The following is a 24,446-nucleotide window of genomic DNA, read 5'->3' as shown; positions in this document are numbered from 1 at the left end:
GGCTCCCACCATGATGCTTGCAGCTCTATGAGGATGTGCCAAACATGGCCCTGTTGTTTTATTGATTGATTGTCTCATGTTAAGAAACAAAGAAGAGTCCAGGCGGTGACGTGAGTGTTGTCCACAGTGCAAGTTTTAATAAATAAGAACTGGAAGCAAACTCGTCAGGCGTACATTACACGTACCTTACAAAACAATTGTAGAAATAGAAAAACAAAAAAACAGCAACAAATAGGGAAAGAATTTCACAATCAAGTAACAAAGACTAATAATTCTTGGGCCACGCTTTAATCCTGGTTTATTATAAAAAGTCCAGATTCAACAGTACAAAATATCTACCCTTCCCGCAGTAAAAACAACATCACAGATAAATATCTCTGTAAAATAAAACATTATCCATATGCTTAAAAATATATTTATATATATATAAACCTATTTACATCTCTTGTCACTCCCTTGAGAAACATACAAAAAGATACATTTCCAAATGAAAATAAAAATAAAAATCAGCCTCCAACTTAACATTTAGAATAATAACTATAGTAATAAATAAAATAAAAAAACATTCATTAGTCCCTCAAAAAAAAAAAAAAGCAGGGGCTAAATATTTTCTGTTAGTTACAAAAGAGACTTAATGACATTAATTAAATGACAAACTTAACTGACATTCATTAGTGGTTGTAATTTGAAGCGTTTACTTCAAGAACAGCTATGAAACTTGTGTCAGGGCTCGGCAATCCCAGTCCTTGAGGACCTGCGTTTGTAGGATTCACAGCACCTTCCACTTAGCAACTGATTTAAGAAATAAACGAGCAATTTCACTTTTTATCCTAATAAAGACTTCCCTTAATTAATGAAGACCTGCGGTGGAATGCAATCCCAGAAACCCCCTCGGCCCAACAGTACTGGAATTGCCAACTCATTCCCCGTGTCATATACTGTGAGGAACTGGTTTTATCTTGTTTGGGACTGGTATCGATCTGCTGCCTCGACTACAATCAAATGAAAACTTGTAAACTTCACTTTGACGTGCATTGAGACAATATATGGCACTTTAGACCTGACCAAACCTGATCTCTTGTCATGCACCATATTTTTTAACAGCAAATACTTATGTATTTCGGTCCAAGGCAATTGAAAAAACCCGAACATCACTATTAGTTATATTTCAGTAAAGGCAAGTCCTAAATGTAATGATGTAATGCTGTAGTACCTTCTGCTAAATAAAAGTACATCAGATCCCCACAGCAACTGAACTGTTGAACCACCAATCATACAATCAAGCAAAGTCACCTGGGGCTGCTAGACGAGCCCTCCCAAACCTTAATTAGATATATTTAAAGAAATATTTAAGAAGAATGAAATACAACAGTATCTGAAGTCCATTGGGCTCACTTTAAGCCTCTTCACAAAATAATACTCCCTTTTACGATGGGAAATGAACAACTGACATGAAATTTGACAATGTTGAACTAAATGAAAGTGTTGGTAATTAATACAGAGAACTCACATATCCCAGTTATGCCACATTAACACCACTGTATATTGACTAGTATCTACTATTACTGTGCACTGTTTTGGATGGGAGTTTTGAGAATCGAGCACACCTCAATATCAGTTCTCCTATTTCCGTTAGTATGGAAGGATGGAAGGAAGGACAGAAGGGGGCGTTATCGATACATATTTGTGGAACCTGTCTTTAGCTACACAAAGTCATTTCTCCACGGGGGGGGGGGTTAATGTAAACATTAAGTGCAAATATAAACACAATTCAGCATATGTGCTGTTAGGTACCTCATTTCAAATCGCTCTATATCAATACATCCTCAGTGTCATTTTCAATTATAACTACTATTAACTGTCTTCCATACAGTAGGCAAAGTATATGTACTCCTGGTAAGTCAAGGGTTAATAGTGGATTAGACTTCCCTTTTTACTAGTTTACAGTTGATGTAAGGCAGCAAAATACTTGCCTCGTGGCTTGATTTATTTTAAAATAATGAACTTACATAGAACAAATAGCAGTGGACTTTAGAGCACAGGATGAGTAAACTGTTATCCCAGTGTGACTGTGCTTGGCATCTTCTGTGTATTCATGGCTGCCCGCCGGAGACCTTTTGTGTCCATTTGCACATTTCATTTTTAACGAATTATGAAGATGCAAACGGTTCTGTCCTGAGAGCCACGATATGCTGTGACACTCCTGCACTGTCCCCGAAAGACTGAAAGTGCTGTCCTGAAATCTTCCACCAGTTTGCCCAGAATGCAATACTTAGCAAATGTGACGAAATATGAAAACATGTCAAGGATATATATACATACAAACTATAGCCATAAACATGTAAAGACCTAACATTTCAAACCTTTCTTCCTTTTGCACGGTATCTTGAACAAGAACTGATAAATCATTAAAATCTTTTCAAAATCCTATGAATAAAACTTCAAAATATGTTACAGATTCTGGTTTTGGTATACAATTCATTCAGAATAATCCTGTTTCTTTATATTTATTTTAAAGAGGATAATGCTTTTTATTATATATGTACTTTTAAATATGTGTTTTGTCCCTTAATTACTATTTTGTGGCTCGCTGGCTTGCGGTATACCCTGGCACTGACATTGCTAAATACAGCCTTCTAATTCCAAAGGCAATTTGAATGTAATTGTATGTATTTACTATTCTGGAAACTGACCAGCAGTTTCTCAAGCCCGCCTCTGAGGACAGCACGTCTGTGTCAGACCCCCAGCGATGTTTGGTTCAAGATGAGCAGTACCTGCCTTTTGGGACCATTGTGATATGGAAATGGCCCCACATTCACCTGCCTGTCAGAGAAGCCTGTTGGTTAAGAACATCGGTGGTTCTGATTTCCACTGTTTTCATCCATTTATCATCAGAAGTTTATAGCTGACCGCAGATAAATGTAAGGAAAATGGTCAATTAACAAGAATTAACAGTCATCTTAAGTGTCCAGAAAAAAATAAATGGTCCGAATCCTTTGAGTTCTTTGAGCCTAACCGAGCTTGTCTGTGTTTTTCTTATACTGTGATGCAACCATCAAGAAAACCATCAAGAGCCTTTGGGTTTTTATAGACTAAGAAGAGTTGTGATCATGTTTGTTTCTAAAGCTACACCTGAGTGTGATACCTGAGATAAGACAGGCCCTGCGCACTGAGAAAACATCTGGAAACCTCTGCACCCACTCGCAACAGGGTGTCAACCCACTGAAATGTCAAGCTGTCCTCTTGGAGAGGACGTTCCTTGACATCAACATGGCTGCAATTACCCTGCTGTACTGATTTCAGTATCAATACGACAATAATCGCTCTATTTTGATTTGCCATTTTTCCAGATTGAATGAAAGTTTAGAATTGAAGGCCATGGCCTGGAATAAGAGCCCCCCAGCCAGCAGAACATTTCTCTCACATCTCACATTACTAAGGGGGTTTAAAAACACACACCTGAGAAAAGACGCATCTGTAGATCTGCAGCTCCTCTATGCAGGACACTGAGATCAGTTTTCTACTGCAGTAACCTTTGGCAGCCCGGACATTTTCCAAGTCTTTGTTACAGTGTTGGATAGACTAGAGTATCTGAGGGATGTTGTCAACCGCTGAAGAATAATAAGTGTTATCATCCCTTCATCCCCTGCATTCAGAAAAACATGGTCAAAAGCTTTAAAAAAACAATAAAGAGAAACTTGGAGAAATACACCTGGGCATCTCAACAGGGATAGAGAAGAAGAAAAGGCCCCTGTCCAGCCATCTCTCCAGGGCTTGATCAAAAGTGTATTCATTTCATAGATGGTCTTTGGTGCGGGGGCGCAGCTCAACCCCTCTCCCCTGGGGAGGCCAGTTCCATCACAGCTCCTCCCCCGCCAGGTACTCGCCCGGCTCCCGCACCAGCAGCAAGTGCGCGTTCATCAGGGTGTCCTCTTCCTCCTCCTCCTCCTCCTCAGTCTTTACCCGCTTCACCATACCCATGTGGTCAAAGGGTAGCGGCAGGGGCGCGATGGGCACGGGTGGAGGGGCGCGGTAGGCCGCGTGCAGCTCCACGCTCTCCGGCGCCCGCTGCGTCCTCCTGCGCTCGGGGTCTTCCTGCTGCCGGTGCGTCTTCATGTGGGCGTTGCGGCTCTTGATTTTGAAGAACACCCTGCACAGCGAAGGAGGCAAACACAAGGAACAGTGGCATCAAAAAGTGGCACTACACACACAACACTGGAGACTCTGCGTTCGACGAGTCTTACTCCTGGAGAATCCCAACTCCTGCTCAGCACCATGAAAACATTACATTTAAAACCACCAGACACACTTTTAAAAAGAGTTCAGTTTCATCTCTGAGATTAACAATGTTATGGCGAGGGCTGCGATTTTGTCTCAGAGATAATTGGGTTACCTGCCTTTCACATCGTTTCTTAATAAGATCACATGAAAGCTATTGTAGTGAAGTTCAGTTTGCCCCGTAGCAAGTATGAGCCAAAGACGTTAGCTACGTTGTAGAAATGTAGAACATGTGTTGCACTGTGACGATTCATTAATTAAACACAATAATAATTAGCACAAAACATTTGCGGTGTTGTAGAGTTACTTTGATACAAAGTGATCTGGCGGATGCTCTGTGCAGCCTTGTCAATAAATACAATCGTATCACAATCATTAGCTTTCACAGGAGTGAAAAACACAATTATCTTTGTGACAAAATCGCAGCCCCAGTTATGGTATGTTAAGGCTCATGTCCAGACAGGCTAAAGCGAGGGCACTTCGTGCTCTGAAAATGGTTTGAAGACGCCTGCATTTCGGGCACAAAGTGCAAAGGCAACTGTTCAGAGCAAGCCGTGAGTTGGTCATTCATTGTTATGTTCATAACAACTGCATTTACACACAAGAGTAGAAGCTCAGGAGACGGATGCACGAACAACAGAGTTCAGGCCAGACTAGAGGACAGTGATATTCCCTTCTACGATGCGCAGTCTCTTATTCTTGCGTGTGTGTGAGAAACAATAAGCACAGCTAGTGCATTTGTTAACACGGTGGTCACGTGACCAGAGCGTGTGCAGAGAGGCCTCGGTGTGGCTATGTGGGGAAGGGTAGGCAGGACAGAGCCAGTTTCTTACTTTCCGCACTCTTTACAGGGGAAGATGACGGTGGGGTCCGTGTCTCCGCTGGTGGTGCTGTGAGCGGGGGAGTTCTTGACCGAGCCGTGGCCCGACTGTGATGCTGCTTTGGGTTTGCTGCCGGGAATGGGCCGCTGGGCCTGGCTGGTGTTGCTGTGGATGCGAGCGTGACCATTCAGAGCCTGCTTGGAGTTGAAAATCTGCAAAAAAAGAGCAATGGAAGAGACATCTGGTTAGGTAATAAAGCACCTCTGTCTTTGCTCTGCAGTTTATTTCACAGCATGACCTGGATTGTGACAAAGCTCAGTTTTCATTTTTTTGCATATAAAAGTCGAATACTCAAATTATAGCTGACACACTTAACTAACTCGTATCTTAGTTCAATCTGCTGGATTTTCTCTAGGCTGAATCCGAAATGCAAATTTACTTGTAAAGCACGCAAAATAGCCTGTATTGAAAACACAGTAGCATTACTTTCTAGCGATGGCTGAATCTTTCCTTTGGTGGCACATGTTTTAATTTGCCACTCGAAGCTGTCTCTTCTCGACAGTGGTGTGTGATGCATGGGTTTGCAGCATAGCTGTTTGCGAGGCCACAGCTTCTCAGATGTGACTCAGATGACATTTTCACTGTTTAGAAAAGTTGAACGTACAGGAAGTAGGTGAAAAACAGGATGCTGGGTTATGTACAGGACAACCCCAGGTCTTACGTGAATCTCCAAAGTATGCTTAGTCAGCGAAATGAGTCGATACTTACAGACCCACAGTTGGGGACCTCACACACAAAAGAGGCATTGGATAGAGCCGAGATGTGGTCTGCTGCCTCGACGCACAGCGGGAGCTCCTGATCGGGAGACCTGGGGCCTGGAGGCTCCTCTTCCTTGATGGACTTTCTGTCCTCCTCCAGCTCGTCCGATTCCAGCCCCACCTCCTCTCCACTGGCCTGCAGACGAGCAAACAACATCTCTTTGTGTTGTTTTCTTCTTTATACTGGCCATGTGTGCCACAGATATTTAGTTTTACAGGAACACAGATCATTGTACAAACGCTGCCACTGGTGTCAGCAGGTGAACATCAACAGCGCGTCAATGGAGATCTGGGCTTGCTTTTCAAAACCCAGCCTTTTCTCACACCGATGTCTAATGCCAGCTTCAGAGGACAAGAAAGAGAAAAATAAATGCTGGCCAACCACGTCTTAACAAATGAGGATTAAAAATGCAGGAATGACGTGTAAGACTATTATTCAGTCTTCATTACCCAGCACTAGAGTACAACAGCCTATTATTCGCACGGTCAGAAGGCATCATTCTGTCCTGATTATCAGTTAACAATCCTTATTCTAGTTGATCAACATAAAACATTTTTTAACTATTTGCTTTTTGTGGAAAAACATAGCGTAGAATAGTTTAGTATTGTGTTTCATCACATTAAGAACACAAGCTCTGTCATATTAACAGTAATGTTCTGCCCGCAGTGACTGTCATTACAGTAACACAGGAATCACTGTGAAGTGTCACATTGTAAATGTCGCAGTCCAGATGTGTTTAGTGTACTTATTCCTGTGCACTACACTTCATTAGCCAACATTACACTATCCTAGTTGTGCTCAGTGTCTAGTTTATTTTAGTTTATCAAAGCCCATTTCACTGGAACATTTAGTATTTGCTCCACTTGGGCTGGCCTGTGCACGTCACTGCAGCTGGATATCTCATAATACACCACCATCTGAGTCCCATAACTGGACCTGAACATTAAGAAAGTAAACGTGTACTCACGTCAAAACAATTCTCAATATGGCCACCAAGACAGATCAGACTTGACTTTGACAAATATATTCTAATCAGGCAGAAATTACTAAAATATCAGTCAGCAACACTAGCAATTATTTTAATACAATATTTAACTTTATTTAAATATATAGATGAAAAACAACTGGCCTACCACGATATCTGCCATATTTACAGCCATTTTTACAGCTTTCCTAATATATGTCCCATGTGTCCCGGCATTGTTCCGGCAAACACACATTACAACAAATTGAATAAGGCTGATCTATAATGAGATGATCTGCTATGTTTGGGAATTAGATGGCTAGATATGTGGCCTGTCACAGGAACATTTTGTGGGGTATTTCACTATGTTATGCTATGTAATAATGCTGCTTTTAATTAGCATGTGCTTTTAGTGATGGTGGTGTGATGTACTGTCTGCACAGTCTGTGCAGGTGTGTCTGATTTACTGTAAGCTATGTGTGAGTAGAGGCTACCGGGAGGAGACGCAGGGTCAATCTCACCATGTCTTCACTCTCCTGGTTAGCAAGGCGAGGCCGGGGTTGCTTGCCAAGACGCAGCCTCTTCTTCCAGGTGTAATAGTACTCAACGCACTGTGCCACTGTTTTAGTCTTCACCTGCAACAGGAGAGTGGGGAATCTGCTCAAAACATTTAATCTACAAAAGGCCTCCTTTTCCATGTGATCTTTGTCAATGCAGATGTTGTCAGGTTATAAAAGTAAAACAAAGAAGGAGTAGATCATGTTATTGCTGAATTATTATAGTAGCAATCACCAGGCGCAAATTAAATGGCTGCAATGAGCTACAAAGGAAGATGAGATCTGCTGAAAAACACTATATCTGCCAGAACCAAAGTACTGCACCACACATAGGTCTCTTCTGTCTGATTTATGCACCTCTCTTAATGAAACGCTTCCACCGAGGAGGCATGTTTAACAATGGTGAATTGTGTGCATTTGCATAGCAATTTCAACATAGGTGGTTTCCTTGGTGATGGTTTTGCATGCGTAAAGCTGTCGAAAGACTTGTACAACTCCGCTTTAAAAATAGCAAAAAAACAGAAGCTTATACTTTAAAAGAGGCGGTTGCATCGTTTGCAATTTTGAATGCACTCTTATGTCTGTTTAGTTTTATTTGTAGTTCTTGATTCTACCAATGTTGATGTTTGTCATGCTGAGCTACAAAAAAACCTTCTCAGCTCTGAAGAGGAGCTAATTGATGTAGCACAACACTCTTAAGCCCACTGTGGGATGATGTCACACAGTGTGCCAATGATATACTTCCCCACTGCAACACAGTGATGAAGAACAGGATAAGAAAGAGGTATTTTTCCATTGCATTTACAGGTCTAATTGGTCTAATTCAGAAATAAAAGTGCTTTTCATTACCCACATATGTGACCATGTTGTGCTTAAAGTTTAGGTCAACTCCTAAGCAAAACACAGACATTCATATTACACAATGCAGGGAAGCACTCTATATCCTGATATCTATGGTACCATGTATCCTCGAGTGTGTGTAGGACGCTTAGTGTGGGTGTAGCTGACAGGTGGGGTGTGTGGGGGTGGCATCCAGGGGGCTGTCCTCACAATCAATTCTGAAACAGCCCATACTGCTACAAAAGACATCTATTTAAAAACATCTAGGAATATATTAAAATAAAGGAAAAAGACCTGGTATGGATCGACAGTATTTTATTTTTATTTATTAACCGATTTACTCCAAAAAGCAGGAGTGGCAAAGAAGACTGACGGTGTAATATTTAATCACATCTAGAAAAATAAATAAAAAATACCTCAAATGGATCAACAGGATTTAAAACTATTATAAAAAATTAAATAATACACATATACTGTACACTCTATTTAATAACCTGTAATAATCAGTAAATGAACAACTAAAGTTGCTGAACGCGGATAAAAGCACCTAATCAGCAGCAGCCTTGGAAGAAAAGGGTACAAAATGCATTAAATCACAATATCTGTGGAATGTGAAAGTAAACAGATGAAGATGAGGATAATTCGACTTTAGAGACTTTTAGACAGAATTGCGATATGGAAACAGCTTCCAGTTCTATCATTTTGCACAGTAACCCTCTGCAAGACTGAGAGACAGTTTTGTGCGGTTTGTTCAGCCGTGGTTGTCTTGACACGTGTGCACTGATGGCATGATCTCTGTGTTCACTACCATGTGCCTGTGTCACGTGAGGGGGGAAATGAAATGTACGTTACTCAGGAGACGGGAAGTGCAATTAATTTATAAAAACACTGGGGTGTCGGTGAACAAGTAATCACTGTGAACTGGTCGTCGCTGAGCATGCTATCAAATCCGTTAGGAAACACGTAACCGGGGATACTAGTCCAGATACAAAAATGGTGAGTATTTAGATCTTTAAGGAGTTTTATATTTTAGTGTGTTTGATGACCTCTATGTTAAATCCTGACATCAAGACGTATGGAAGATGGAAGAGAGCGACAATTATAATTTTTTTGTAGGACCTTAAAACAGATCAAATATAGAGCTCTCAGCTGCCTGTTTATAAGTCTTTCACCTCTTCAGCACCATGTGGTCTGGCACTCTCAGGCTGCACCCTCGAGATGTGTCATCCTGTGCCCATGGTAAAGACAATGCTTCTTTCTAGAGATGCCATTAACGCTGTGTAATACGCCTGCACTCCCACTCACACACCCACCCGCACCAATACGCCCAAACATACACAGTTTCGAGGAGACAATACTGCTGGGAAACTGCTCAAATGAACAGAAGGCACAGGCTTTTTGAAGTGCCGTATTTTCTGCTTACAGCACAACGTTTCATACAATCCCCACCTCGGACACGGAGCCGGCGGAGGTGACACAAAAGCCCAGGAGAGCGAGGGGAGAAGAAAGACCGCACAGACAGAGGCTGATGAAGGAGTGCAGTCTTTTCTCCTTAATTAAGAAACTCCACAGTGTGGGATTGAACAGCTCCTGATACAACAACTATATGTGTGGGAATTGGGCAGGCAGGAGGGTGGGGGGGCGGAGGCAGCTATCATCTTTTCAAATGAACTTTTCAAAGCCCACTAGAGTAAATAGATCCAGCCCTGGCCATGGGAGAGACGCGTAGTCAACCCAACTCGAGCGGTCAGAGATTTCCAGTGGTTTAGATGAGCTACATAACAGTCAACCTTAAACCATATTATTATTATTAGTCAAAAAACAACTAATTCTACTAATTATTCATGTTTTGTATATGCACCATGGCAACCTGTGATGTTAAGGCAATAGCTGGCGTCACTTAAAAGGGGTTGTGCAACTATCAAGATGCTCATGTTTGTGTTCTTAGTTGATTGATTTATCGCTGCAGTTGGTTTGATTTGGTCAAGTGGAGTGACAGCCCTCTCCCTCCCAGCTACAGGACTTTGAAATTGCCAGTTTGTGACACAAAAGGGGCTTGTTTTGATACTGGCTCATTTCGCTTTTGTATTTTTCTTTTGATTTGATAAAGGGAAAACTTTCACATCAATAACAGCACATGGCCGGGGCGAACACAAATATGCCAGTGAGAAAACAGAGGAGTCCAGCATCTTTTGTGGTAGAACAGCATATGGGCTGATGGGATGCTGAGACGCATGGTTACTGAATATCATTTGTCCACTTCGTTGCCTCACTCACTTCCCCGGCCAGAACACGAGCGCCAGTCATAAATACACCGTCATAGAAAGCATCTTGTCCAATATGGGGACAATACGGTTCATTCACTATTGAAAAAGACATTCTGTTACAACAGTGAAGGCATAAAACAGAAACTAAATTAAATCCAAGTGGAGAGCTCTGTAGAAAACACACCCACGCACTGGCTTTTAAGTCGAGGCACAGAAGAGCCAGGTCAAGGACGATGACAATAATGACATACAAAAAATCGATAGAGGAAGAAGAAATTGAACTGTACCATTTTCTGGACGAGAAAGAAGTCCTTGTTGTATACAGCCAGGGCTTTATTTAGCTGCTTCTTCTCCAGGACTGTCCACTTATCAGATCCTAGGGAAGGGGACGAATACAGAATAAAAACAACACACATTTGTATTTGTTAGGACTTGCTAACTCTGATTAACGACTCATTTGGGCTACAGATGTATAAACTAGATTAGTTCTCGACATGTTATGCCTCGTTGATGTGAACCCTAGTCTAATCATGCTAGACAGCCAACATGTGTCTCACACAGCATTGTATCGACAACATTTCTATCAGGAATAATGTGAATGCCATCCTGACTGGGTTCACCACAGAGACATCCGAGTCCTGTGTGTATTGCGTCTGGCGACACTGTCACTCGATCACCACTGCAAAGCACCTCAGTGTCTCCCAAAACAAAGGAGCGGAGACCTACCAGCATAGTGGTAATCAGCAAGAGGATGGGATTTTGGTCTTGAGGGCTTCAGAATTAGCAGCTTCTCCAGTGTAGCCTGAGAGAGAGAGAGAGACAGAGAGAGAGAGAGAGAGAGAGAGAGAGACAGAGAGAGAGAGACAGACAGAGAGACGGGGGAGATAAGTGATACATTTTCTCTTCTGACTCTCACTGAGAAACCCTGCCAAATCAATATAAGTTTATTGTTGGATCACTATCATTTTTACTTTTTTTATTATTTTTGCTTGTTTGTTTCCAGGGTTTTAGGCCCAGGAAGTCATGTCTGAGCTCACTTTCTCTGTGTGAAGCATCCCCCCACCCCCACCCTGCAATTCGCTGTCCCCTATGAGAGTTGACCACACTCAGTGTTCTTGGTTATTCCTCATGGTTTTACCGTTAATCACTTTCCATGGCCATGGTTTAGTATGGCTTGAATCATGGTTAACCACACTTCTCTGGGCTTTATCATTTTGCTGTTCTACACTTCAGTCTGGCTTTAGCACAATATACTACAGAGAGCTTTTCAAAGGGTTTTTGTACTTGATTTAAACTTTTGTTTTCCTTTTCTTTTGATCCAATCTGCAATCAAGCAACACTGAGGATGTAAGAGGAATTTAAACTATTTTTCACATGCATTGCTCTTGAAATTAATTGAATCACTGTACTGTACTTAATTACTACCAAAGTTATGATAATCCACAACTCCCCCCACTGCCCGATCTGACGACACTGTTAAAAGACCAAGTGGACACAGGCGGTGCAGTTCAGACCCGTGAGAGCTCCTTCAGTCTGTCACTCACCATGAAGTTGCCTTTGCACTCGAACAGACAGTGCAGAGCGAACTCGGCGTTGGTACCCCCGCCCGGCAGGACGCTGGAGCAGGCCATGTTCACCAGGTGGTTCACTGTGTGAGGGGGAGAGAGAGACGAATGAGAGGCATCAACACACAGACTGGAATAAAATCAAACCCATGACCCTTTACATATATATATATATATATATATATATGTATAAATTCCATCAAATACAGTGTACGGTTGTGATTTGCAATAAGTGGCTCCTTCAAAGTTATCTACTGCGGCTCAGAGGGAGGACCCAAGAGAAACCGCAGTGTACCTTACAGCAAACACACACACACGCACACACACGTGCACACACACTCGAACATGCACACACACACACACACACACACACACACACGCACACACACGAACACACACACACACGCACACTCGCACATGCACACACACACACACACACACACGCAGAACAAACCAAATGGATCATGGATACAATCCTATCCAAGTCAATGCAGGTGTGTCTGGAATGACTACTCCTCATTGAACACTTCATTCAATAACCAGCATGCAGTGCAGGTCTCAGTGAGTGCGGGAGTGGGGGGGTACCTTTCTGCTGAGTCTCGGGGGTGTCCAGCTCTGCCCAGGGGGTCCAGACCATGCTGGCCTTGTGAACGTCTTTCTCCACCCGGGAATATCTCCGCAGCTCCGGAACCACCGCCTGGAACCGCGCGCCGATGTTGATACGTCTGGAAAATAAACCAGGCGAAAACACATTTAAAATGGTACATTTTATCACCATACTCTGTCTTTTGCCACGACTTTCTCCAGGTATGTAAACTTTAACAGACAGTGTCTGAATACGCGAGGTGGACACAATCAAAGATGTGCTTCTGTGCCCCGTACTTTGAAGTATGACGAAACAGACTCTCCTGTTGAGGTAAAGATGTAGTCAGCTCTATTAGTGACCTTTTAATAGCAGAGAAACAGGCTCTTCAAATCACAGGGAAGATATATATCTGGGAAGGGTTCTTTCTTCACCAATCCTCTCTTGAACCATTACAATTAAAGGAAACTCGCAAAGCAGATTGATTACTTTTCACTTGCAGTGGAACTAGGTTTTTATATGATACACGGACCGGGGCTAAACCAGTTGAGTAGATTAAGTTATAATGAGTTATTCTGATTGTTTTTAAGCTTTAACTCGTCAACCTAAAGTCAGTGAAAGTTACCTACAGATAGTTCCTCTGGACTATGCATACTGAGGAACGATCTCACACTTCAGTGAGGTTTCCTTACCCTTCAGCATCTCAGAGAAGCCACTGGAGGTCTTATCTATAGTCTGGGACACTGCTGTTTGAATGTGCTTTGCAGAACAGGTACAGCATGTGTTGAATTTTATTACAGGGTTTGGATGGAGACATAGGGGCTGGGAAAGGACTGAGTTGCACAAAGTATGGTCTGCTTACGGCTCCACATCCATGGCCTGCTCTCCTGGCCCTGGTGTCACCGCCACTGCGCCGCCGTCCACACTGCCTGTCAATCAGAAACAGCACTGTCAGTCAACGCCAAACACAAGGGGTTAGAAGAACCTAATCATCATCCCTAAAACCCATGCTTTTCTGAGAAGGACACAGTGGGACACAGGGGAGTTCCCAAGCTGATAATGAGCCGTCCTTCAGGACAGCAATGGAGGACCTGTTGTGAGGTCGCCTACAATGCTTCCCATTGGCAATCGATGGAGCAACTCACTGAACATGGGAGGCTGGAGAGTATTTGTATGTACTCAATGACCTTAGAAAGTTACAGACACACTAACTGAACTGATCAGAATTCAATCTTAGCCCATCTTTATAGAGTGATGATTTAGGGAACTAGCACAAGTTTTTAAATAATGGTTGTGCTGCAGTTAGTGTAGGTGTAAGATGGATGGCATTTTTCCAAGTTCGATTCTATCATGTAGGCAACTCTTAACACTTTCAAATTGAAAACTCACCCAATGATGGTGTCGTGTCATGACTTCCTGGATGGCGAAAACACAGCTGAAAACATACCCAAGCACTGGATTTGTCTTCCTCTGGCGACTCAAGTCATTACTGTAATAAGTCAACTGAGTGTTGTTTTCACGGTCTAACCCCTTGATAGTCATTTTAGCGACAGTCCTGGCTAGTCAGCAACATACGGCTGCTAAAGTTGTGTGGAAGTTGCCGTGATACAGGTATGGCATTTTATGGCATTGTTTTTCTCCCTGTGAAATGATAGCAATGTGACACGATAGACTCAACAGGAGGCCGTTCTTAGACTGAACTGCAGGGACTGAAATGGGGGCTGACAAATATTGTAACCAATCATTTATAGACAACATGCCTTAAAGGATTTTGGCACTTTCTGATGTTTGGCACACAGTAAAAGGTAGCATGTTTATGGATTTGTCCAATCCTGCGAATTCTGCAACTTGTTTTAAGAAATCAACCAAATTGCGCTTTGACTAATTAGAAAAATATAAACTAATTATGATTTGTATAAATGGTAATTTAATAAATAGATGGGTTAAAATACATATCTAAACATCAACTTGTATTACAACTTGTAATTTATCTTTAGACCACATTCGAAAGTCAACAATAGAGCGACTTTTATGGCCAGAAGAAAGCACAGAAAACCAAAGGCTGAGATTGACAGCTATTCAACTAGGGGAAGTTATGAAGGCCGACAACATTTCATTTTCATTTTGACAGAGGCAATGGTTTGGGCTACAATTCCCCTGGATAAAAAAGATGATCCCAAACAACATGTATTTCTGAGTAAACGTCATAAATATGGGAGCATTTTCTACAGCAGGTTAACTGAAAAGGGAATATTTACCTCAAAATGCTCAAGATGAGAATTGAGTCTGACAGAGTGCCTGTAGTTACTGACTAGTCTACAGACGCAAACAATCTGTATGTTTTGCATATTTTGTTTGTTCTATGAGGACTATCGAATCCATCCTAACTGGAAGTAGTCCAATATTAGACAGTTAATCTGCACTGAAAAATGTTCATTGGGTTTGTCTTCGATAATGCCAGTTACGTGATCAAGGCAGACTATTTTCAGACTATGAAAACTATTATGTAAAAATATGACTATACAAGTAGTTTTCAAGCTAAGTTGATTAGTTTTTGGGCCCTTAATAGTATTTCTAAGTTTGGGTGATGTACATGTTGAAGGAAAATTAAAAATCATGATATGATGATAATAATGATGATGATAATTGTTATCAATCGATAAGACTGTAACACTAAAGTACCACTTTGTGCTGTAATGACCCGAGTTCTCAAGGGGAAGACCAATCCGGCGCTTCTGTGGTTTTCCTGCTGGGTCTCCACTGTCCAGGAAGTTGGGACCCCACACGCCCTGAGACCATGAACCAGCACTGTATTCGGCGATATTACATTTGTAAGTGTTAACGGTTGTTATGTAAGAGAATTGAACTGGAAAACTCCCATACACCTATCAGCAACACATAATGATGCATGAACCTATAATCTTAGGAACCACTCTTTATAAAAGGTCTGGAGCTCTCCAGGGGCAGGCTGGCAGACCCCCACAGGACCATCTAGATCAGTGGTTCTCAATCCTGTCCTGGGGACCCTGTCCTGCTGTTTTTTGTTCTAGTTGAGCTCTCAATTATTTCATTACTTGTAGAGTACTTAATTGAACCCTAATTTAACTCATAATTGGCCTAATCTGATATCTTCAATTATTTTAACCAGTTGTAGAGTTCATGTTAAGTATGAAACTGAGCTCGGCTGGAACACAAACCCAGCAGGGCAGGAGCTCCCCAGTACCAGGGCTGAGAACCAGTGGTGTAGAAGAAGCAGAGACGACCGTGCCGTTCTGCAGTGCTTCTCTAGCTCGTATTGGAGCCTTGGACCCGAGGCCCCAGAGGGGGGGTAAACTCACTGGTCCTGCAGAGCAGCATGCGCGGAGTCGCAGGCGTGAGGGGCATGCCGGCATGGAAGAGGCTGCTGCTCACGCTGCTGAAGAGGCCCGAGCCCAGGCGCACCGGACTCAGCATGGGGGGCGGGGTGTAGGGTGGGGGCTCCCCCAGGACCCGCGGGGAGCGCAGCTGGCTCTGGAACAGAGTGGCACCCCCACCGGTCAGGCCCGGGCAGGGCGACGGGATGATGAGCGGTTCCGGTCGGTGGCGGTACTTCTTCTTGTCCTGCTGCCCCCCCCGCACCGGCTTCTCCGACTTCTGGGCCTGGCGGACGGAGTCCTGGACAGGATGGGGTTAAAGGGAGAAGGTCCGAAGGGCGGCATCATTAACCCGTTCAAAAAGTATTCATGACTGACGAGCTGTTTTTTGTTTCTCTTGAAACTCCTACAAGTGGAAAACTTGAAGTTCTTTTGAGCAGCAACAGAATATACAGTTGTTGTTCAAAGTATTTAAACCCTTCCTTTGAAGCATTGCTGTTTACTTTAATGCATAAAACTATACTTATTTAATGACGTATTTCCAGAGATTCAGCTCAGAGAAAACTGTAGCATTGCCAGCTGACTGAACTGAGCCGAGACAGAGGGTTTTAAACGTGCCACTCAACCGATTTCACAGGAACAGGCACCAACTGATTGTTAGCAACTGCCTTAACTGGGCGAAGTCAACCTGAATCTTTCCCGCGGCTAAATGAGCATTCAACAAACTCTTCAAATATATCAAGTTTAAATAAGTATAACACAATGAATGGCTGAATATCACTGTTTCCAAAGAAGGGTGTTAATACTTTAAACTTGAGTCACAGTGTGGAGTTCTACAGCCCACCTGCCTCATGCAAGAGACCCTGGAAGGACCATCTCTCCAGTACAATTGTGTGATTAGTGTCAGGACTATTGCACTAGAAGTAGAAGTGCCAGACGCATGCTCAGCTTTCTAACTTATTAATGTGCTCTGTGATCTATTCACTAAACAGAAACCACTGACACAGGACTCGGATTATCTGTAAGTCATGCAAAGGGTCAGAAGCTATAGAGATCTTGCTCGATAGATCTGCCCAATACTTGAACCTTATGTGATGAACATTGAACCCACATAAGCAAAAGCCAAAAAATGTATGTAGATTAACTACACTTAAGAGGCAGCCTTGACACTGAGATATTATTAAGTATATGACACCGCACCAAGCACAAAACGGAGCAGGCACAAACAAAGCAGCACCCGGACGCTTGGCATTGTGAATCAGTCAAGGCCTCTTGTCATTTCACCAATATTCATACCACTGGCAGCCAAGTGTTATAGGAAAACGGCACAGTTTTGCAGGGCAAGGCTCTGTGAATGGATTTAAATTCATTAATAATACATTTCATGTCGAAGCTGCACAGGATGAGTTTGATTCCACACCTGTAACTACCCTGGTTTTCCAAAAGGGTAAGAGAAGAAATGTGGTAAAGTGGTAAAGTGATTTTAAAAGGCTGATTTATGTATCCAGATCTGCTTCCTTGTTATTTTCAGAGGTGCAGATAATGGGAACATGAAACACTTGATAAAAAAGCCTTCAAAAGGACCTTATTAAGTGACCTGCATGAAGTTTTGGTAGTTACTTTGCAGGCATCACCTTTTTTGCTTTTTTGCCCCAATGGAAAAAGCTGCTGTAGAGAAATGTGTTTCCGGAAGACTCTTCTCAGCTGCGGACACAGACGGCAGACAGGGGGAAAGGGGCTGAGAGCATGGGGGCAGCGGATTGAGGGAGGGAGGGAGGGGGTGACAGCTAGCAGTGGCAAGGGGGACAGGGAGGCACTCACAGAGGGGACGGCACTAGGGTGGGCCGCTCCAGAGCCGAGGGGCAAATGCTGCTGCTGCGGCCGCCGCTGCTGCTGCATGGGCTTGGAAGGGTCGCCGGTCTGCAGGGCACGGGGGGCCGCCTCGGAGCCAGGGGCGCGGCAGCGAGCAGGAGAGAGCTTTACAGGCACAGACACAGGCATGACGATGGGAAGCAGGGGCTCCACCTCTTTGGGCAGCTGTGTGTCCCCTTCTTCCTGCACACAGACAAGGACACAGGCAGTGAGACCTCCAGCGCGTGGACCAGAGGAGAGAGACAGGGCCGACTTGCATGCAGGCGAGGGAGGGGGGAGACGTAGGCATGTGTGTATGTAAGCATGTGTATGTGCGTGTGTGGAAGTGGTCAGAATTACGGGAACCCGTCAATGCTCTGTGCTCAAGTTTAGAAAACTGGTGGCTTTGAAATTGTGAGACAAGGCAGTGAGGACATTAGGTATGACAGAGTGATTTGGTTTTCTTTAAACTCTAAAGCAAACCAAAACTACACCTTAAATATAGTGGATGTTTTGGATGGAGATGATAAGAAGTGGAGCTGTAAAATGCTATTCCACTGGTACTCTAAACTGCTTAATCTTCCTGAGATGACATCTGAAGCTCTATGTGAAGACTGTTAATGGATGTTTGGTTTTGAAGTTGTAGGACAGATTTCCATTGTGCACAAAACTGCTGTACAATCACAGTGTATGTTCCTTAGAGTGTCACTTAATATAACATCACATTTTTTAGCAAAGTTCAGCTGCGTAAACAGAATGAGAACATGTATCCATCATGCCTTGTTACCACTGTGCAGGCTGGTGGTGGTGGTGTAATGGTGTGGGGGATGTTTTCGTGGCACACTTTAGGCCCTTTAGTGCCAATTGGGCATCGTTTAAATGCCACGGCCTACCTGAGCATTGTTTCTGACCATGTCCATCCCTTTATGACCACCATGTACCCATCCTCTGATGGCTACTTCCAGCAGGATAATGCACCATGTCACAAAGGTCGAATCATTTCAAATTGGTTTCTTGAACATGACAATGAGTTCACTGTACTAAACTGGCCCCCACAGTCACCAGATCTCAACCCAATAGAGCATCTTTGGGATGTGGTGGAACGGGAGCTTCGTGCCCTAGATGTGCATCCCACAAATCTCCATCAACTGCAAGATGCTATCCTATCAATATGGGCCAACATTTCTAAAGAATGCTTTCAGCACCTTGTTGAATCAATGCCACGTAGAATTAAGGCAGTTCTGAAGGCGAAAGGGGGTCAAACACAGTATTAGTATGGTGTTCCTAATAATCCTTTAGGTGAGTGTATATCTTCTGTGGAAGGGACAGGACTAAAAAATAATCGACCAATCATAGGTTGTCCTTCCTGTCTATCAATCTATATTTGCATACCGCAGCGCAACTTGTTCGCGCAGACAATCACACGTCATCAGCGCGGGAACCTTGACGCTGTGCAGAGCGAGCGTGAGAATGGAAGGCGAGCAGCAGCTACTATTTTTAAAAACATAAAAACCGTAAATAAGATGTTTATGTTCGTTATTATTGTAATGTGTAACCTGTGAATGAGACATGCTTGTGCTCTGTGTTTTTTGCCCAGAAGAAGATGGCTGTATGACATTTTCTGTTGTGAAGATGCTTTGAGTGTTTTATACATGAGGTACAAAGAGGGTGTTCGTTATTGTGTCACTCCTACCTGTTTGGGTACTGGCAGAGCCCTCATACCCCCATGAGAGCGCATGTGTCCGTTGAGCGCCGGCAGACTTTTGAATTCCTTCTGACACATGGAGCACAACAGTCTGTTCTTCATGTCTTCTCTCTCTAGCAGAGCGCTGTCAACACAAACATCTGAGCAGTCAGTCTGAGGACTCTCAAGAATAGCGTCAACAAACACATCCCTCACCCACCCATGCATTGTCGATACCTGCTTCGTCCGGTGAGGAAGACCCTGACCCAGTGGACACAGGGTGCAAAGCAGGGAAGAGCCCATAGATCAGTGAACTTGACCACACATTACAATCCCCACGGTATGAGGTTCCGGGCCACTCCTTGAATTCTGTTACTGAATTCAAAATGGCAGTAAACCTTTTCTTGTACATTGTATAGCATAAAAAGATCAGAGGTGTGTGTATGGTTATCCCATATTTTCATTGTACATATTTCGTTGTGCACAGAAGGCAGCTCTGTGCTCCTGGAGTGTGTGCTGGTCAGAAGAGAGGTCAGTGGAAACTGCAGGTCTCTTTACCTGATGTGATCTGGAGAAGAACGGTCTGCCTTGACGTTTGGTAAAGACACCTGTGCACGAGAGCAAGAACAGAGATACATAACAGGGCCACAAAACACCACTCTTACACTGAAGCATTCAGGATATTAATATCCTCACAGACTCGGGCTGCTCAGTGACAAACAACTCATTGGGGGCTGCATTCTGGCAGGTTTAAGGAGTCTATTTTTAAAAACATCTTAAGAGCTTGGAAAGTTTTGTTAAATTGATCCAATTCTGCCATTAAGGGACTCTGTGTCTCAGGGGGGATGTGAACTGGACGCCACTGTGCAATTGCCAAGGGCTGTAGTTGTGCATTCAACCTATACACTCTGAGAGCAGCTATACAAGCTCCCACCATACAATCAAAGCCAAGGACCTGGTGTACCTGTGTCCAATGGGGGCTGGGAGAGAGGTGCTGCCGCTGGACCCCTCCTTTGCTGCTCACCAGCTGGATGGTTGGCATGGCCTCTCGGACTGACCTCTGACCCTGCTGGAGCGGGCCGCATGCCATGGGCAGTGTAGGAGAAGGTTCTGGACAGGCCAGGCCATCTTCTCTCTTCTTGGGGACACCCTGGACTCCAGACACCAGCTCCCCCAGGTCCTGGGTGTGGGGATCGAGCAGGTGACAGCCGGGCTCAGGGAGGTACTGCTTGCCCGGCGACTGGAGGCCCAGCTCATCCCGGGCCTGGACCTGGGCCGGCTGCTGCAAGTGCACACTGTGCTGGTACAACTGTCTGTATGGCTCCTGCGGCTCCTGGTAGTAATACTGCTGCCCCGCGGGGAGCTGGAGGTGCTGCATGGAGGGGTGGGCCGGCTCCACGGGCGAGTATGGGGGCTGTGCTGGTGGCGGCTGCTGCTGCTGCTGCTGCTGCACGGCTTTCCGGTTCTGACTGTAGTGAGGCAGGCTGGCTGGAGGCTGCATGGGCTGCTGCCCCTGATGCATGGCGGCGTGGGCTTGCTGGGGGTAGTACACACTGCGCTGCTGCTGTTGCTGCTGCTGCTGCTGCTGTTGCTGTAGCTGCTGCAGGACCAGCGCCTGGGCAGGGAGCTGTGCTTGTGCTGGAGGCTGCTGCTGTAAGTAGTACTGACTTTGCTGCTGCTGCTGTATGAGCTGCTGCTGGGACTGTAGGCTTTGCATCTGCTGCTGGTGCTGCAGGGCCTGGTGCAGGTGCTGCAGTTGGGCCGCTCTCTGTTGCTGCTGGAGCTGCTGCTGCTGCTGCTGCTGCTGCTGCTGCTGGAACTCATAATACAGCTGCTGCTGCTGTTGCTGGTGGTGTTGATGCAGCTCTTGGACATGCTGCTGTTTGGGCTGCATCTGCATCTGCTGCTCCAGTTGGTACCTCTGCTGGGGTTGTTGTTGCTGCTGCTGTATGGCCACCTGCTGTGCTTCGTGCCCTGGGGGTTTATGGGAAAGGAGTTGGCAGAGGGCACTGTCTGTGGCGGTGACGGGCAGAGAAGGGGGGAGGCCCACTTGCAGGTGCTGAGCCAGGCTGTTGGCGATGCCATTGCCCTGGTGGATGCGCAGGTTCTGGTTGGAAAAGACCTGGGTAAAGGAGTCCAGCTTCTGTAAGACGCTGCTGGTGATTTTGGGCTGCCCGTTGGCGTTGCTCTGCCCTGTCATGCTGTACTGGTAGCCCCCGCCACTGTTGCTGCTGTCGGCCACGTCCGGAGCCTCTCCCTGCGTGGGGGAGCTCCACATTACGCCGGCGTTGCCCATGCTGTTCCTGTGGTTGCTGACAGGCCCTGGCCATGAACCGGCAGCTTTGGAAACCTCCACCATCCCTGGAAAAGGCTTCACCGCGGAGCCGTCCTGGGAGTCAAAATGGGGTGAGACCGGGGACTGCAGTGACTCCATGCCAGGCGTGCTGTAGCTGTGGTTCATTGCAGACAAGGAGTTTTGCTGCTGCTGGAAATACCTGCTGTCAGTGCAATTCACAATGTGGTTGGTCTTGTAGACAGGCTGGTCCCCCATAGTAAATTGTCTATAAAAGTGAATTAGTTTCTTTTTGTTTTAATAAATAAAGTACAAAGGTTGCTTTAGCCCTGAGTATCCCTGAGTGTCACTCTGAACCCTGTGATGGCGTGGAACTGAAAAGTGCTTCTTCCTTTCAACTGAAGTGCTGGATTTCACCTGCTTTTTCAGAACTTTCACATCTTCAGCAGGTATCGGTGATGCAATGACATAAAACAACTGAAGAAAAAAAGATGCCTGCCTGATAAAAATTAAAAAAATATATAAAATCAATCAATCAACAAACAATTAAGACAATTTAAATGTATTATACTACAGAAGATTATTACTGATTGTGACTGAAACAAATACTTAGTACCTCGTGTATACTTTGCAGTTTTTTTAAACAATCCTCTCGTAATATACACATGCCAGATTAAATTAAAATAGGAAAATTTAAAGTTCAAACTGTGCATTAGAGAATGACTGTTAAGTTAGGTGCTTGACATGACATTTCATACAATTACACTAAGGACATTTACTCAGATTGCAGACACTAAAAAGGTGGCAGACCCCTTTAATAAACTGGTGTGAAGTATTGCCATTACCACATGTCAGTTAAGCACATATACTTGTTTGATTTGATTAGATTATTTTCAGTCATAAATTTGTGGGAATGTCGTTACTTGGCACTAATATTAGGATAAAAGAAAATCTGGAATTTGAAATACCTTTAAAATTCCCTTGAATGCCTAAAAGTTACAGATTTGAAGAAAAAACCTAAACAAAACAAAACAGGTTCTCATCGGCTAGAATTTGTCCCCCACTTCTGTAATGGAAAAAGAGATTGAGACATGTATTACTATTCCCAGTAAAATAGCTTTACTGTATGTACAAGATACACAAACTACCAAGCCATTCAGTGTGAAAGGCCCCATTGAAGTGTAATGTTGATTGATCCTGTGACCAGAATTCACACAAAGACAACTATTGTAACTCAAATTGTTTAAATATTACAATCGGATCAGTTTGGATACAATGCTGTCATAAGAAAACGATGCCGTGTAATTAGAGATGGCAAATAAAGCTGCCACTGTGAAAGTTTACCACAGAACATATACACAGTGACTTAGCAGTTTTCCAGTGTCTTGGCAGTATTGCGTGGCCGTGCGTGTCCATGGCCTGCATCAGTGTTCACCTCACACATCTGGCTGTGGTCCCGTGTACTCACTGTGTGAAGCAGGGTCATCACAGGCCCTGGGCGAGTCCTGGGGGGGTCCTCACTGTTTCACTGGCTGGGGCCTGATGCCCAGTCTTGTCTGGGACACAGCGTCTCTCATTCCCTGTGGACAGGAAACAATGAGCTGCTATCCAATCAACTGAAGATCTAATGTGCCAACGTGCCTTCTCTTGTAGACATAACTCTATGGAAGTTCACTTGATATTGTTAATGGCATTCAAATAATATTTTAATACATAAAGAAAAATAATCCATTTATACTTGATTTACAAAATAGAGTAGTAAACAGACTGACATTTAAATGTGTTGTAAGAACGTGCTTTGACTTTATCTCAGCAGTTGGGTCCCAGAAGGCCAGCGCAGAGATCCTCTTCAGCACTTCACCATTTACATGGATTTAACCAGTTACAGAACTACAAATATCCAGGTATTGCTTTCCAGCGGCTACACTGCAAAAGCCACCTGTGACACATTCAAGTTTGTTGGTTTTATCATTACAACGTGTTTTTTTTACAACTTCCTTCCGCTCTCAGTTCGCTGATTTTGATATAAAACTGATGAAACAACCCCCTCTACTTGTGTACCGAAACCAATTGTAACTTATATATCACATGTAGCATTATGGGATTGGCAGTCACCCTGATCCAATGTTCGTATATAATGACCTGTGAACTAACTGTGGACACATTAACTGCATATAAAACCGTTGCTTAGTGAGACATGCTGTGCAAATCGCGTTATACTGAAATGCGTTGTGCTGCTGTGTTTATAAAATGGAGTTCAAAAGTAAGGGATTAACAAGAAGAAGTAGTGCAGCAGTGAGTGGGAGTGCCTTCAGGTCAATGAAATGGTGGATCAACACTTTACAGCTGGTTATGATTTGTACAACATTTCATCCTTATTGATACTTGTTCGATGTTTTCACTTCCTACAAACAGGTCATATCTAATGTCTGCGTAATTCATAGGTATTTATGAAGTGTTAAAACTGCAGTTTCTGTACTTCTGCCGAAGGAATGTGTAATAGAAATGTCAGGAGACGAATGTGTAGAATACAATTTGTTTCTATCACTGATATTTTATGTGTCTGAAATT

General features: G+C 43.9%; 1 protein-coding gene across 2 annotated transcripts in view; it reads right to left on the bottom strand.

Moving 5' to 3' along the window:
• Positions 1-115: 115 nt before the first annotated feature.
• LOC136754673 (transcriptional-regulating factor 1) overlaps positions 116-24,446 on the bottom strand; it is an 84,340-nt gene continuing 60,009 nt past the window's right edge. The window contains exons 4-19 of one of the 2 annotated variants that reach the window (XM_066710745.1): positions 23,344-23,455; positions 22,844-22,941; positions 20,547-22,374; positions 20,141-20,190; positions 19,592-19,727; positions 17,869-18,102; positions 16,033-16,348; positions 13,557-13,623; positions 12,697-12,836; positions 12,091-12,194; positions 11,273-11,348; positions 10,834-10,922; positions 7,404-7,517; positions 5,868-6,053; positions 5,112-5,311; positions 116-4,150 (exon numbers count right to left, since the gene is read on the bottom strand). In XM_066710745.1, the coding sequence (XP_066566842.1) occupies positions 3,859-4,150; positions 5,112-5,311; positions 5,868-6,053; positions 7,404-7,517; positions 10,834-10,922; positions 11,273-11,348; positions 12,091-12,194; positions 12,697-12,836; positions 13,557-13,623; positions 16,033-16,348; positions 17,869-18,102; positions 19,592-19,727; positions 20,141-20,190; positions 20,547-22,133 (3,591 nt within the window). In that variant the 5' untranslated portion in view covers positions 22,134-22,374; positions 22,844-22,941; positions 23,344-23,455 and the 3' untranslated portion in view covers positions 116-3,858. The remainder of the gene's footprint in view (positions 4,151-5,111; positions 5,312-5,867; positions 6,054-7,403; positions 7,518-10,833; positions 10,923-11,272; positions 11,349-12,090; positions 12,195-12,696; positions 12,837-13,556; positions 13,624-16,032; positions 16,349-17,868; positions 18,103-19,591; positions 19,728-20,140; positions 20,191-20,546; positions 22,375-22,843; positions 22,942-23,343; positions 23,456-24,446) is intronic. The other variant, XM_066710837.1, reaches the window with a different exon arrangement.

Source organism: Amia ocellicauda, chromosome 1, assembly GCF_036373705.1.
Source record: "Amia ocellicauda isolate fAmiCal2 chromosome 1, fAmiCal2.hap1, whole genome shotgun sequence".
NCBI classification, from domain to species: Eukaryota; Metazoa; Chordata; class Actinopteri; order Amiiformes; family Amiidae; genus Amia; species Amia ocellicauda.
The sequence above is the reverse complement of the archived record's forward strand: the minus strand, read 5'-3'. Positions and strand labels throughout refer to the sequence as shown.